The sequence below is a fragment of the Dermacentor andersoni genome, chromosome 1 (assembly GCF_023375885.2).
Source record: "Dermacentor andersoni chromosome 1, qqDerAnde1_hic_scaffold, whole genome shotgun sequence".
Taxonomy (NCBI): Eukaryota; Metazoa; Arthropoda; class Arachnida; order Ixodida; family Ixodidae; genus Dermacentor; species Dermacentor andersoni.
This window is the reverse complement of record NC_092814.1, coordinates 169494202-169510882: the sequence shown is the minus strand read 5'-3', so window position 1 is coordinate 169510882 and position 16681 is coordinate 169494202. Positions and strand designations below refer to the sequence as shown.

General features: G+C 48.1%; 1 protein-coding gene across 1 annotated transcript; it reads left to right on the top strand.

Moving 5' to 3' along the window:
* The first annotated feature begins 6732 nt into the window (after positions 1–6732).
* LOC126547170 (endochitinase-like) lies at positions 6733–8004 on the top strand. Its single transcript, XM_050195048.1, has one exon. The coding sequence runs from the start codon at positions 6733–6735 to the stop codon at positions 8002–8004; it is 1272 nt and encodes a 423-aa protein (XP_050051005.1).
* Positions 8005–16681: the final 8677 nt, after the last annotated feature.

Below are 16681 nucleotides of genomic sequence, written 5' to 3'. Positions count from 1 at the left end.
GATCTAAGGTTTTCATCATAAATGATAATTTTTTTTTAATCTGCCCGTGGCTGTACCTCCTTCCATCTACTCTAAATTGGCCAGTATAACTTATTCTTTGGTGCTTATTTACCGTCTAATGCAAACTAGGATGTTGATAAATGGAGAGACTGACACCCTGTATGAACCTAGACGTCAGTAGGACTTGTGATTGAAGGTCCTCGATTGGCACGTGCAATAGTGGCGAGTTATCGCAGATAGATGTGGTTGAAAACTGTAAGCGGTAGCATACATCTCATCTTTGACTTACTCATAGCACAGAATCTGTTCTTACATATTCTTGCTGTTGTATCCCCATGCTAAAGCTTCTATCTCTGTTGAGCCTCTCCCTTTCACAGATTTTTCATTGGTTCAGAGTTTGTTCTTGCGCACCGACAATTTCTTTACTGCGCCACGGCCACTTGGGACCTAATATTTCATAAAAGTGTTAAATATATCCTCACGTGCTATCGTTTTATTTGTTGCGTCAATGTTGTGCGTATTTGTCGAAACATAAATCTAGTACTAAATTCAATACGCCATTAAATAGAATAGGCTAGGAAACGTTTTTCCGGATTGGGTTCATGAGAAATTCCATATCTTTTCCTTCTATGTTTTTAGCAGTAACAGTGATGTTAAAGTGTTGACATCTCTGCTCGGCTAATCCTTCGCTGCGCATATGTGCTCTATATTTAGAAAGTTAAGAAAAAAAAAAGACGCAGTTTTGCGCGGAAGGCGAAGCATCGATTGCGATAGCAAATTAGTAGGCAGCCATACGAAGTAAGGATAGTAGTTTCATCGGCCGTATTAACTCGCAAGCATTCGCTTACTAAATAAATTAACAAGCATGATGTTACGCGTGCACAGGCAAACAAAAACACATCTCACTGAATGAGCGCCGACACCCGCTGTCAGAACACTGGCGTGAGCAAGGGCGGAGGCAACAGCGAGCGAATCGACCTTCGTGCTGCCTCTCGCTTCAACGCGAACTAAGCGGCGAGAACACAGCGCATACGAAGCTATGAGCCCTCGGCACACCTAGACTCTCTACTAGTCGCAGATCGCTTTAAAGATAGGGTCGGCGCGGCCGCGCCGTACGCAGCAGCCGCCGGGGTAGATTGAGCCGCCATCGCCGGCTTACCCTCGCACGCACGCCATACGGCGCGTGGCGACGATGTTGTCGCCCTTGGACTTTATGCGGAACATCGCGGTGACACCGACGGTGACGAAGACGGCCGAAATGCACCTTGAGTGTCCGTGTAATTGCTATCGCAATTACGTACAATTAGGGAAACAATCCTCCCTCCCCTACAGTCTCCTCTTCAAGTAAGAATCCTCTTAAGCTACGTCCTGCCACCCGGTCCTTGGCCTATCCTGGTCGTACGCGCCAGAAAAGAGGAGGATCATCATCATCATCAAACAAACCATGGCCTTGCAGGTCATGGTTTGGTTCATGATTCGGTTCCGTCCCATGTGTGTAATTTTTTCAAAGTTAACTGAAAATACTGAACAATTCAGTGTGTCATTGATTTTCAATACGACGGAAAGGACTTCTGAAAAAATTAAATTCTGGGGTATTACGTGCCAAAACCACAATATAATTATGATCGAGGCACGCCTTATGTTGGGGACTCCGGATTAATTTTGACCACCTGGGGTTCTTTATCGTGCACCCAATGCAGGGTACACGGGCGTTCTTGCCCCCGTGGATATGCGGCCGCCGCAGCCGAGCCTGCGTCCTCGGGCGCAGCTGCGCAGCGCCATAGCCACAACAGTGCCACCACGGCGGGTAAGCGGCTTCTCCAAACAGCTTCTCTGTCGGCCTGAACTGGGCCTTACTGCTCCAGTGGGCCTATTCCTTGAGTGCGTTGGCATTTTGTTTCTGCCACAGGGCCGTATATGACGCCCCATTTAATTTTATGTCTGAGACACGGAACCGGAGCATCGACTCCGCTAGTCTGAGAGAGATCCTGACTGGTTGCCGATTCATCGCTTTTGTCAGGCGGCGCTACGCATGGGCGGAAAATGTGGAGGGGGGGGGGGGTGCAGGGTGCTGCTCCAAACAACTGGTGTAGTGGGCGCGCGGCTGCGCCAACCTCGGGTCCAAGCTCGGGTCTCCCTGCCGTAGTAACGGCAGAGAGGCCGTGTTCGAGCATGCTGTCGCACCTCCCTGCACATTTGTGGTGTCGTCTGCTCGGCGCATGCCCTGACGCCAGTAGCACGCATAAATATTGCTGTTCGTGGACAGACGTTAGCAAATGAAACACGTTTTAATTTTATTTTAATTAATTTACTCGCATTATGCTTTACAGGACCCATGCCGGGCCTTTTTAGAGGCACGAGCATCGAGTACACTCGTCTTTCTTGCGCCGCACTTCCGGTTCACCTCCTGAGACGACCTGGAAGGAAACTCAATATAAATAAGAAAAACATAGAAAAAAATTGTACACTACAAAATTCATGGGTTTCATTATAGATATATCATAGCGTAAGTTTATTTACAGGTTGAGTTACTGAAGTATCTGGAATAATTAGAATTAGTTAGAAATCACTGAGACGACCGAGAATGAAATTCAAAATAAATCAGAAAAACATAGAAAAAGATTGTACACCACAAAATTCATGGTTTTTCATTATAGATATGATATCAGAGGATAAGTTTAGTTACAAGTCGAGTTACTGAAGTGTCCGCAATAATTAAGTTTAATTAGAAATCACTGATTACCGCACACCGAAGTACAGAATCGTAGACTTTAGAGACGTGAGCACGACTTTGACGAAATTGATGGAAACCCGGAAGTGAAAATCGGAAGTAATGACGTCACTAATGACGTCACACACAAGAAGGTGGCATGATATTTCACCGGCTAATTAACGGAAAGCAGTTGTCTTCAAGTTAGTTTCTATCGTTGCGTTCGCCTAGGTTAACCTAAGAACACCAATGCCGAGAGACACCCATGTAAAAGATTAGGGTCGCCTACTAAATTTTTGAGGGAGTTTACATCAAGTTACGCTAGGCAGAGGCGCAAAGCCACTGAAAATAAACGAAACACGAAGATTATGCAAGAAAAACAACAACTAGAAGATGGGGGAAGGGGGACATGCGACTGCAGTCTGCGGAGTCTCGAGCTATGTCAGAAGACAGCGAAAACATTTATGGGAAGGGCGCCTTTTATTACTGTTTTTATCTGAGCGTCTTTCAAGTAAACAGATGCTTCCCTTGAATCTTTTCTCGCGACGCTTTTTGTGTTTCCCAGTTCTCTCCGTACCTTGTGGCGGTCCCACGAAGGCGGAAACTTGACTCTTTCTAGGCGCAGAAATTGCTCCGGCAGAAATGGACTTTAACTTGCGCTTGCAATGTGTGCTGTCGTCATTTCGTCGTGTGGAGCTGCTTGCACCGCTTCATTCAGCAAAATCATCGTCGCAGGCCGTATGCAAAGCATTTTTCTTCGCTGAACAGATCCCTGCAGCCTCCAGGCTGCAAATTATGGGAATCATTATCTTCTCGAAGACAAGGCTGAGAATTCCCATTACGTCACGTGCCTGAATAAGAGAACGCTCCTACAGTGTGCGCAGTTGCAGACAAATTGTTGTCTTTTTCCTTCCCGCATCGGCGTCTTGTGATTGCAACTGGCACTCGGCATCATAGAGTTGCGCCAGGCTTCCTCGAAAATCGCAGAAACGGCTCCTTTTCATAGTCGGTCAAGACACTTTCTTCTTGCAGGATATTTTCTTTACTTTCGCTGCAGTACTTATCAAAAATCAGGTGCCACTCGAAATGTCGCGCCCATATTTTGTCTTTTGCTTTGAGCGGTCGCTTACGTGCAGGAATTTTCTGTCGCCACTGCTGCAGCAGTTGCGGATGAGGTGGTGCTTCGAAGAGAGAAAACTTCTCCCGTTCTTAGCCACACCCGGATTTATAGAGGGACATAAAACATTTAATCAATTACTGTTGAGTTGTTCCGCCTTTTCAAGCACGAGTATAAGCACATTTTTACTCATCGGGCGTGATTAAACATACTGCACGCATAGTAAACAAAACGCCGAACAGAAAAAGTACGTAGCACATAACCATCACTTCATCGCAGACGTCTAGTTGTGAAGAACATGTACTTCTGCTGTGCCTTTTCTTGGAACTTTATTGATGCGAAAGCATCAAATGGCCCATTGAGCGAAAAATTGGGGGTCGTTTAAGCTACGCCTTCAAGAGTGGAACGCGATAGCGTTCCCGTCCACCCGCGAAGGGGTGTAAGACAATGCGCTACGGCGCAGCGATCACTTACGAGGCGCCCCGCATCGGACTTTGCACCCACCAATCACGCGGTGAGCGTCGAGCAACGCAGCGTTCGGCCCGGCAACGAAACGTGTGCCTGAGCAAGCGGAAAGAACCAAAGAACTCGGTGTCGCGGAGGGGGAAACGATGTACGCCAGCCAAACGTCATGATCGACACGGGCAGAGAGATAGACAGATAGTGATCTAAAGAAAGGAAGGACGCTTGATTCTGCAACCCGTGAGGGAGCACGGCGAAGCGTCGCCAGGGGAGAGGGAGTACGGGCCGCGACGCGCCTCGCCATGGAGGAAGGAAACTGAGGAGAGGCCCTACCCCCTCCGCGCGCTAGGAAAAAAGTGTGGAGGAAATGACGTAGTAGGTTCTCATCTTTTTTGCTGATTTTTTTATTTCTTTGCCGTGGCGGCCACGCCTTTCGGGCCACAATGGCGGCTTTGTTTTGGTTCTGTGCGCTCACACGTGTTGCTCCGTAGGTTTCGTACCGTGGCAAAGGCGCTGTGCGGGCAGGTTCGCGTTGGTCTCCGTGTTTTGTTGCGCTGCGTTAGCTGGACCGTGCTCTCCCGGATTTTGCTGTGGCCAGGTGGGACAGGAGGAACTAAAGTTCGTGAAAAGAAAGCGCGTGCAACGCTGTACGCAATGTACCGCGCCACGGCAATGGCAACGGACGAAGGAATATCCGCGGGAAATATTGCCCTCTTTGGCGGAATCATGCTAACGTGCTAACGATTGTTTAGTATTGCTGCGGAGCGCGTGCGTCCGAGCACCACTGTTGCGCGCAACGCGGCGTGGTTTCGCGAGAAATGTAAACAAGAGAGGAGAGCTGGCCCGAGAGGCGGAGCAACGCCATGAGCGACGCCAACTTCCGGCTTCACTTTAGCTTCACAAAGAGTGATGTCAGGGCCTCTCCTGAGGTTCCTCCCTCCGTGCGCCTCGCAGTGGTCCCCGCACAGCCCCAATGCGCGTGTGGCGCGCCACCTGTCGGGACAGCGCCGTACATGGAGAGGAGGGGGTCTTCTGTGTTCGCCGCAACATGGCTCTGCGTGTGCGGAAAGCGCAGAAAAAATGTAGCGGAAACGCACTTCGCTACTCCTGTAACTGCGACTTCTGTAAGTTACATGTTCATAATTACCGATATACACCGCAGGATAACTTTCTACGGCTCGTTTCTAAGATAACACCGCATTCACTAGAGGCGCTTTTGTACCGCTTTGAAGCATCGAACTCGTGGCTGAGTGACAATAAAGAAAAAAAAAATCGTGGCTGAGTGGTAACGTCTCCGTCTCACACCCCGGAGACCCTGGTTCGATTCCCGCCCAGCCCATCTTGCAAGTTGTTTTTTTATTCATGAAGTGCCTGCCGGGATTTATCGCTCACGGCCAACGCCGCCGCGAAACTCGCCGCGAAACTCGAAAGACAACTCAGCGGTGTTTAATTGGACCGTAATGTTTTAGCATTCGCAACTCATGAAAGTGCTTAGGTGTCCTCGTATTCATTTCGCCTGCTTTCTCTAGGGAAATTTAAAAAAAAAGTTTTACATACGCGCAGAAAAGTCAGGGGCATGCGTTCATTTTTTTATTTATGGTCATATAATTTTGTGTTTGATCATTGTCAAATCGAGACGCCGAGGGCCTGAATTTCTAGTAGACGACAACGTCAACGCGCGCCGCTCTGCCACCGCCGCCGTTATCCGCCACTATAGCGCATTCACACAGGGAAGCAAGCTCTAGAATGGGTTCCGCGGGCCTCAACAGAAGGCGCTAAACAAGGAGAGTAGTTACCCGAGTAATTAACTCAACTAGGTTAGATGAGTACTTGTCACCCGCCCCGTTTCAAAGGGAATGCCAAAAAATCATCATCATCATCATCAGTCGGCAGGGCTCGGAAAGAGAGGAGAAAGCATGTGCGAACGCTATTAAGTGGAGCGGAGGCAGAGAGAAAAAGAAGTGAACTAGACGCCCGGCTTCCGTGTTTCACGATTTTTCCCGAGTGAACGCGTTGCGCGGCGGCGGAGTCGGCGCTCCTGTGCATCTTACGCCGTGGTCTGAGACCAGAAGGACTGTCATGCTAGCTATACAATCTATTTACGTATTTATTTATGTATTATTTATTATGTACTTTATTCACGTAATTACTAAGTAACCTTATTAGTATCATCTTATCTTTATTTAGTCTTCAAAATCACAATAGAATAATTAAAGGCATCATGTTCGTTCGTTCTATATTTTATGGATTCATTATATATATATTCCCTCTGTTTCTTTTTTTCCCCAAAATGATGTTTCATTTATGTCCCATGCTATCGTCAGTGCCTCGGCCTCTCCAACGTAGTGGGTTCTGCCCTTACACTTGCAACAAACCAACCAACCTTGGTAAACGGCGGCTGCTGGTGGCTACCGAAGAGGAGAAAGACGAGGCAGTCGCAGCCATGCCCGAGAAGGAGGCCTCGGACCCCAAGGGAGGCGCCGGGGTTGAAGAGGACCCCTTTCTCAAGAGCACCTGCGTCTACTCGATCAGCTCGTGCATGATCCTGATCCTGGTGTTCTTCATGGCACTTCCCGGAGCCCTGATGCCCTATTTGACCCGGGTTCGGTTCATCAGGGATGTGCCCAAGAAGGAAGACATCCAGCTGGACAACAGAGGCCCCGAACCACTCCTGATTTGCCAGCTGGACCCGCACAGCTTTTCGAGGCCTCCGCCTTGGACCTACGCCCAAAGATATATCCCTGTTCACCTGTGCTCGCACATTGTGCTTCCGCTTGTAGGCCTACCTGATTTCTTCAGTGACATGCAGAACTACGACAGCCTGACTTCGGCCAACCCGCCATTTCACCTTGCCGACCTGACTCCCCTCGTTAAGTCCAAGCCGCACCTAAGGCTCTTGGCAGGATTGGGAAGTTTTCAAGATGCTAGCGGGCTCCTGCATCGGGTTGCATTGAGCCAAGAGAGAAGCACGGCGTTTGCGCGGAACTTACTTCGCTGGACTCTCGTGAACCGCCTGGATGGACTGATGGTGACCGGCCTTTTTCCAGTGTCGGACGGCCATCTACGCAATTCTGCCGTGCGCTTGCTCAAGAAACTGGCCACTCTCTTTCGCCACAGGGAGTTCCTGCTCGTGTTGCCACCCGAGTCGTCTCTGTTACGCAGGCCTAACGCAGGCAAGAGGCTTGCGCAGCTGGTGGATATGGTCGTGCTGCCACCGCAATGGATCGGACGCAGCCGAGCGCTGGAAAATGTCCTTGCAAGCAGCTTTCCTCCTTCTAAGCTGATTGGGGCCATCCGCTTTGAAGGCATTCCGTACACGCTAAACCACAGGGATAGTTACACTGGTTCTGTGCCAGGCAACGAACACACGTTCGCGTATCACGAGCTGTGCGCCAAGCGAGGCTGGAAGCGCCACAGCGACGGGGACATCACTCTCTTGCATCGCGGTCGTTCTTGGTTCATATACGAAGACGCGCAGTCCTTGGCAATGCAAACTGCAAAATTCATGGAGAAAGGACTCGCCGGCATCCTTGTGTGGGATGTCAGTGCCGACGACTTCCTGGGCTTCTGTGGCACCAAGAACATTCTACTCGAAACCGTTCATAATGCTTCTTTAGCGATGAGTGCATCGTTACTGAATTTGACATCGGAAACCTGGAACAACAACCCCATGAATGCCTCTTCAGTTGCCGAATTAAACATGTCAGTCTTATGACATTGATCAAGCCCGTGTGTCCATGTAATGTTCCTTTCTCACACACCCGCCTGCAAATATTTCAAATGCACGTAGGGCTTACCGAGATATTGCAATGAGCATGCACCAATCTCATTTTTATTCCTGCTCGTCCTGCTTTCTTCTTCTAGGATTTGGCCGCAGGGCACACGGAGAAAAAGGACAGTAGTACAATATCAAACAAAAGCGTGCATCGCGGCATCATGCAGTTAATTGAACATCTTATAAAATTCCTGGTTCATGAGGTTTAAGTTGGAGTTTTCTGTGTCTCTTAAGCACTTTAGATGCGTTCTTGTTTGTTAAGGTGTTCGTCATCAAGCCGATGTGACGAAATAGTAATGATCAAGGATGTGATGTGGTTTTGTTGGTGTGTCATCACGAGAGCATTTCATGTAGGGCAAATTGCCTCCTCGGTGTCTGTGTGCTAGTTTCGCTACATTGCACGTCTTTGAAAGGGTAAAGCTGCGAAGAAGGAAACACCCACAAATTAAGGCGCGCGTGTCCCGTAAGAAGGCGAAGAATTAGAGAATTGGGAGGCTTTACATTTAGTAACTACCATATTTCGTGAATAGGCGTGAACAAGTAAACCAACCGAAGAGACGGCACATTCTGTTATATAGTGGCGGCTCTTTGTTTCCGGTTCTATGGAGAGCCTCCTGAGGTTACCACGTTGGATTATCTCGCGCCAGGATGCTACACTTCTATTATTCCTAATAAAACAACGAAGCTTCAGCGACGTGATCAACCCTCTACAACGAAAGGGTAGTCTGTCCCTATATGATACAGCGTCACCTACACAAACGCGGCTGCCGACTCCCGGGAAGGCCAAGACGCCGTCGTGAGCCCAACGCTTCCGCAAATTAAAGCGGCTCGAAATTACAAGCAAGTCTTCTTACTAATTGTGCTGAAGCCCACGCATGGTGCAATTAAAGCCGCTAATATCCTGATTAGTGCGGTAAACGCAGTTCTTCCCATTCCTCCTCAATATCCTCTGTAGAAACACGCTCCTTAATTCATCCGTGTGTCTTCTCCCTTTCCCGTAATCTCTCTCAAGTGGAGGATCTTTCTATACGGAGACATCAGGCTGGAGTGGCCCTTACGCGTTCCATTACCTGGACCAAGTTTCCAACACATGAATACCTCTTGGGCCATATGAAGTGTTCCGCTCCAGGTTATGACGTTGCACTGCTGAGTTCGAGATTGCAGGATCGATTCCGGCTGCGGCGGTCGCATATTGATGGGGGAGAAATACAAAAGCGTTCGTGTACTTACATTTAGTTGCCCGTTAAAGAACCACAAGTAGTAAAAGTAAGGGTCCCACTCTTTGGCGTGCCTCATAATCAAATCGTGGTTTTTGCACGTAAAACCCCCCAATTGATTTAGATTTAATTTAGTGGGTACGGCCCAGGAAGTGTTGCTGTTTTAGTGACTTTGTCTCTAGATGTAGTAACTTTGCGGTGTGTCACCGCAAAATGGAGCCCTCAAATGTTGACCCGCTAGATCAACTGGAAAGCTAACTTTCAGACAGATGTCAACCCATATAAATTTCTTCAATAAATTACTAATCGGCCAAAATTTCTTCGCCTGAAGCGAACCTACTGCGAATGTGCCACATAGCTCGTGATACAGCGGCTAACTCGTTTCTTTACTTTCCTCCCGACATAACGTTGCTGATGAGCTTCGTTCGAAGCCCATCGGCCTCTTATAACTTCGCGCTGGTTGTCCCACTTACTACACAGGCTCTGCGCTGCGTCCGGCCTGGCGTGTCGTGATTCAGTCCGGTTATCGTTCGCGAGGGGCATTGTCCAAGCTTAGTGGCCAGTATACAGCGCAAATGCGTCGGAATTTCCGTTGCCACCTGTCTCGCTGATCGAGCGTTTACAATTACTTCAACTTGGCTCGTGAGCGTCGCTCACTTGCAACGCCTAACGCGATGACGTTTTAGTGGTGGCAGACTTTGCCAGCCATTCGTTCTTTACATATCTTCATGTTCCGTTACTAGGTCACGATTTTGTAGCGATGCCTCTTCCCGATGCTAATACCTTTCGGCGCTTTTCGCGTTCGTGAGCGCCCACGTTCGACGCTTCGCCCAGGGCGGAGCGCCTCTTGACCACTGAAGAACGCGTAATGCGCGAAACTGCCGATTACTTCAAAAACTTTAGTACATACCCACGGTAGAGGCTTCGCCACGGTCTTCGCGCACCCGTCGGCGCTTTTCCTCGCCGAGGTATGGCGAACGAATGTTTGTTTTTGCACTTAGCAGTCAGGTTCAAGGTGTACTTCTAATCGAAATGGAAAGTATTGTGCAACTCTGCGGTTGACCTTAAAAGTAGTTTATAATGCGGCATGATAATGCATCAACAACAGCGACAACAAGCGCCAAATGCGATGCGTCCCGCTGACGTTTGGTTGCCGTCGAGTCCTGATTGTATCCTTGACTTTAAGCAAACAACCGCATTTCCAAATGTAAGTCCTGGAACCATTACACTTTTCTACATATTTAACATATTTAACCTTTCTTCATATTTCGCACTTTGATGTTGCTACTTAATATGAGAGAGAGAGAGAGAGAGAGAGAGAAGTTTAATGATACGAAATGCCGAGAGGTCGGCCTGAGGTATATTCCTCTAGCCAGCTACTCGGCATTGGCGGGAGGGGAAGAGGGAAAGAAAGAGGGAAGAAATAGGCGCATGATTGATGGCGATGACGATAGAAGAAAGATGTAGAACATATGGCAAGCAATTTGGCATGCTCAAAGTCTGCAATCCAGGCCTGTAATATTTAAAAAGTTCAGTAATGCCTGGATGGCCTTGAAACTCGATTGAGCATCTGGCCAAGGGCCTAAAATAACGTCCTCCGACAACGGTGCGCTGTGGAGACGCGTAAGGTTGTTGTCCAACCTTTCACGCTCTTCCACGTACTTAGGGCAGTCACAAAGCACATGACCTGTAGTCTCAGTCACATTGCACACCTCACAGTGTGGAGACTCGGTGCGTCGCGTGAGGTGCACGTATCCGCGCGTAAACGCTACCCCCAGCCTTAGTCTGTGCAGAAGACTGGCACAGCTGCTTTGAATTTTCGCTGGTAGCCTAAAATTCATGGTAGGGTCCAATCTCTGGAGTCGTCTGTGGTGATTATCCGGGTTGTCCCAGTGCTTTGCTGTCAATTTTCGGATGACACTGGAGAGGAGACAGTTGGCGTCCGCTCTTGAAAACGGAATTGAAAGCAGTGACTCTCGTTCTTCGAGGGCTTTCTTCGCTTCGGCGTCGGCCAGTTCGTTGCCCTGTATACCACAGTGACTGGGAATCCACTGAAATGTGATTTGGAGGCCATTTTCTTGCGCTAAAGTGTAGAGCTCGGCAGTTTGAAGAGCCAACACTCTGTAAGCGCTTTCTTTCAACACCACTCTAAGTAGTTGAAGAGCCGATTTTGCGTCACTAAAGACTGTCCATATTTGAGGAGGCTGTCACGAAATATATTGAACGGCCTCTCTGATTGCCACTAGTTCCGTAGATGTTGAAGTCGTCTTGTTATGCAGACGAAACCGTCGAATGACTTGATGCGCAGGCACGACGAAAGCCGCACCAGACGCATACGACGAGACCGATCCGTCTGTATACACGCTCACCGAGTAGTCATATTCTTTCGACATATATTCAAGTGTTAAATGTCTGAGGCCGACGGTAGGTATTCGCGACTTTTTAGAAATTCCGGGAATAGATAGACGGAACGGTATTTTGGACATTACCCATGGGGGCACACGTGGGAGGTCAGCCGGGGTAAAGTATGCTGGTATGGCAGATTCTTGGCATTTAACGGCTCTTGAAAAAGTGGAGTCCGGCCGTATATCGGGTAGTGTCGATAAGGGATGGCGTCCATAACGGCACAGCAGTCTCAGGAATACTCGAAGAGGTTCGCATCGTAGATAAACAGGTAAAGGGGAGACGCGAGCCTCCTCAATTGTTCCGTGGGTTGAGGTGCAACGTGGAACACCAAGACATGTTTTCAGCATCTGTGCCTGGGCACTTTCCAGCGTACGCAAACATGACGGGCTCATACTTGACAAAACAGGCAGGCTATACCGAATGTATCCCACGTATAGAGCCTGGTACAGCCGGAGTAGCGAATGCTCAGATGGACCCCACTTCATACCGGCCAGAAAGCGAAAAACTTGAGCAAGCCCAGTTAATTTTTTCTTTAACATTGCCATATGTTTCGACCATGAAACACCGCGGTCAATGACAACGCCGAGGTATTTGTGGTGGGTGACATATGGGATGGCATTGCCATTGATCATAATTGGATACCAACACATAAGCTTCCGTGTGAACGCTATCGCAGCGCACTTGTCTGGGGCCAGTTGCAGTCCTTGGCACTGCAGGTACTGAGACGTTAAAGAAACAGCTCGCTGCAATCTGGCACGAATATGTTTGTTATGCAGATTATGTATTTGTAGCTCGTATTTTTTTTACAATTTTACTACTACTTTATCATGGTAAATGTTTGACCTCGTGCCCTTCCTGCAATAATTCCTGGTGGGGTTGGTAGTATGCTCTAAATAAAATAAAATAAAATAACTAAATACCTCGGAGCACTTCGTAACTATTGTATCCCCACAGTGTTCTGTGCTTCATTATTGCCGCGTTTCTTTTCTCCTTTGCTTTTATTGCTATTATTACCATATATCCATTGCATTCGTCTATCCATACACCAGGGTATTTGTATTCATTTACCCGAGGTATTTCCTGGCCCAGTATTGATACTGCCTGTTCACTGTTTTCATTGAATAACATAAAATCTGATGTCTTAACGCTAAATTTAAATCATATATTCTCACCTTCCTGTCCGCAGATATTACCCAGAAGTTGAATATAACTTGGCCGGTTAGCAAGCAGCAGAATGTCGCCCGCATAAAACAAACCTTGAACCTGTTGATCTGCTATTGTGCCCGCCTGTTTACATGAGAGATTTTGAGAGTTTACATGAGAGATATTGATTCCTTCAAACGCCCTTTCCATCCCTACCGCGTACATCATAAATAGCAGCGGGGATAAAAGGCACCGGTGTCTCTCTCTTGGTGATATCAACTCTCTCCTCACTCCCGATCCCTTACTATTCAACGCAAACGGTATTTTCTGGGTAAATCTCCCTCAAAATCTGCATACAGTCGTTGCCTAAGCCTTCCCCTTCCAGAATATCCCACAAAATGTTGCGATTCACGTTGTCATACGCTCTGGTAATGTCTAAAAAAAGTCACTCATAATTAACGGTCTCTTTTCTTCTCGGGATATTTCAATACACTACATGGCCACCATAATGCCCCGAAGTGACCATTCCGGGTTCGTGGTGGTAAAAACATGTTTATTTAAAATTTCTGTACTAGTTTCCGGGCCTAGGTTGGTCTCACACATCCTACATCAGGGAATCCAAGCCAAAGACCATGACATAGGAGAGGAGTAACTCAAAATGGGCACCCTGAGCGCACGTCTGGAGTTCATCCGGGCCAGCAGGCGATATCTGTCCTCTAGCAAGGTGCCTTCTTCGGATTGTGATAATTGAAAGCCCCAGTGGTCCAAAGAGGCCATAGCGAAAGAAGACAACCCGCACGGACGGCAGTTATATATGTGAAAAGAAAGCACTGCGTAACCAAACTTTTGAAACACGTACACTTCGAGCGCGAACTATAAGAAACCTTTCTGGCGAGCACCGTGCCCGTGCGCTTTTGGCTAAAGCGCCGAGAGATGGCGCCACAGAACCTGGTAGCACGCGGCGCCCTGTCGGACTTCAACAGGCAGCCGAGCCGGAGCTCCCGTCTCGGGCTCAGAACGAGCGCGGTGGCCCGGGTCGCGAGCACATCGATCGCACGTGATCAGCTCTGCGTGTTGTTCAGAGCCGGCCCCTTAGCTAAAGTGTTCGCACCGCCGGCCCCCGCTCATGCCAGCGCGGCCGGCGGACCACGCTCCAATGTGCGTCCCGCGCGGCATGGCACGTCATGCATGCTGGACAACCGGGGGCAGGGCCACCTGTTTGCATTCGTCCCTTCTCGTGGCTCTGGTGGTGCTCGGATTACCACCGTCAGCGCGACCACGCGACCAGTCGCCGGTAAAAGGTCGGTACACGCTTCTGAATTATGCGACAGCGTCGGCGCGCTTTTTTCCGAATTTCAGCTTCGTGGTTGCGCGGCCGAAAAGTTTTTGTTCTGCGTCGCTTGCAAGAATACCATACTGTACCGTTCTATGTACGCTATTCTTGCAACGTAACCTGATTGCTTCTGAAATCGGTTTCCCGCATTTCTTTCTTCCATCTGTCATCTTCCTAGACTTTCTCTAGTTCTCGCATAACTTTTGCGAAAACATCCGTGTCGAAGGATTAGGTGCATCTCAACGTAACTTCGCGATGACCAATCGGTTCTGTAGAATGCGCAACTGATCTCAACACGTTCGTAACCAACTTTTATGAGACATATACTGAGCGCTATCGGCTTCGCTGCCATTTTTTCCTTTTACCGTCCCACTTTGCCGCTGTTTATTTTTTGAGTGTACGAAGTTTGAAGTGTTGAACAAGAGAACCTGAAAGTTTCGCATTGCGGATTGCATGCACTCACCCACACAGAGCCAGCTGAAAGAGGCGAGCAAGTTTAACAGTTTTATGTTAAGTAGGGCCGGGACTTCGGCCTGAGGCGAATTTCTCTAGCCCGCTATCGTGCAATGGGGGAAGCGGAAGAGGATAAGTGGCACAAGTTGGGGGACGATGAGGAGGGAACAAGCGAAGCACGTAACGGGTAAGACTACTCAAGGCTTGGAGACCAGGCCCATTCTAGAGCCGTCTGTGCACGAGACCACCGTTCATATGATGTTTTTGTTTTGCGATAACAATGTACTTAATGATTTCTCACACATTGGAGTATTATTGTAACGAACTGCAATGAAATATTGAAACTGTGCAGGCATGGATTTCTTGCTTTTGATGAAGAGAATAATTTTGCAACAAAAAAAAGGGTTTATTAAAAATGAGTTTGAATGCACTTCCAAACGGTAGCTTGTCCTTTAAGTTTCTTTGCGAGTCAGTGGTCATAAGAATATATAAATTCAAGATAAAACAGTAAACCAGAAGCAATTCAGCATCAGTCAGTATTGGCGTTCTTAGGGTTTCGAAGTATATGGCAATTTGTCTGATGAACTTACTGCCTGTTGCAAGGATTGTGCATCGAACTCATTGTTTTTATTACTTGTTTATTTATTTATTGTTTATTAATTTAAATACTTTTCTTCATGCTATCCATTCTCTAAGCTGCTGATATTTGTAGCGAAAGGGTCACATAATACTGACTGTTTTATCGATTAACGATGAAGGGAAACTTGGCGCCTGGTTACGATCTAGGCTCGTATGCAGAACAGTTTGTCGGAAGTGTCCGCCATTCGCCATTGCGCTCCAACGGTATCGTTATCGCGCTGATCGTTATCGTGATTGGTGGGCGCCCGAACGCCAGAAAATGGAGGAACGGTCTTACAGAAGTTACCTTACAGACGCTTCGGGAATACCGGTCTTTGTTCTGGGCTGTGATTTTTCGTTTTTGCTTATAGGTCTGGCGAGAGAAAGAAGACTGCCGTACGCAGACCTTGGACGCCTCGGGCCCTATTTTCTAAGGGCCCATTTCATTTTTCACTCTTGTACGTCGCGCCAAGTGGTCGATTTTGGCGATAAAAGCGACCTGGCCACGTCCTAGCCGATTATGTAGGGTTAAAATAATGATTTAATTCGAGTTTAATGGCGCTAAAGCGACTAAGACCATGCTGCTCCAGTCACAGGACAGTACAAAATCCAATGTGAAGGTAGCAAATGCTTCGTTACCTTAAAGTCGATATAAATAACCAGTTTCATCTTAAACTCGACAAAGTCACTGAATCTCACTATCGGCTCATTTTCCAATATTAAAGGGCCCATGAAACGGTCCGGACAAACTTTGCAGACGCGTAGGGTACAGCTAAAGTTAATCGTTCGCACCACAATTTGTGTGAAGCGTCTCATAATAAGTGAGCTACGGACGATTACAAGTTACCCTCCTCCATAGCAATACATTTTCTCCTCAACTAGTTCTCCGAGTGATCGGGGCTAAGCTCCACCTTCACTGGCTCTGCGTCATGATGGCACGTCGTGTGGCCTACTTGCGGTTCTCTAGGAGCGAGCGCGCGAAGCCTTTCCAACCTCTCTGGCAGCTGCTTGGCAGTCGACCCCAAGCGAGAGCTATCGAAGCAGCGTGCGTTGCGAGCATTCTGTCGCAGCGCCGAACGTGCTTGGTATTCCTGTAACCACAGGCGGGCTGGGCCTTTCGACAGCTGGAGGCATAAACTCAAGCTGATGAAGGAACCTTAGTGTAGACGTACGTGAGTGGCCTGATCAGTCTGCACGATCCATCTACCTGTTCGTGCAGAGCTTAACCAGCCAAACAAAGAGCTAATGTTGCTCTAACCATGTGTAAAACATTTTAAACATTTACAAAAAACAGCATGTTAACGATTACGCTCCTGCAAGAAATTTACACTAGCAGCAAAGAAGAATACACTTCGTTACTGCTACTGTGTTTGGTTGAGCTCTGTGTCACCAGGTGGCTGCACCGTGCAGATCATTCACGTTTGCGCTTCTGCTCATCCCGTGAAAC

Excerpts from the sequence above, each read along its gene's own strand:
- LOC126547170 (XM_050195048.1), top strand. The coding sequence starts at position 6,733 with ATGCCCGAGAAGGAGGCCTCGGACCCCAAGGGAGGCGCCGGGGTTGAA.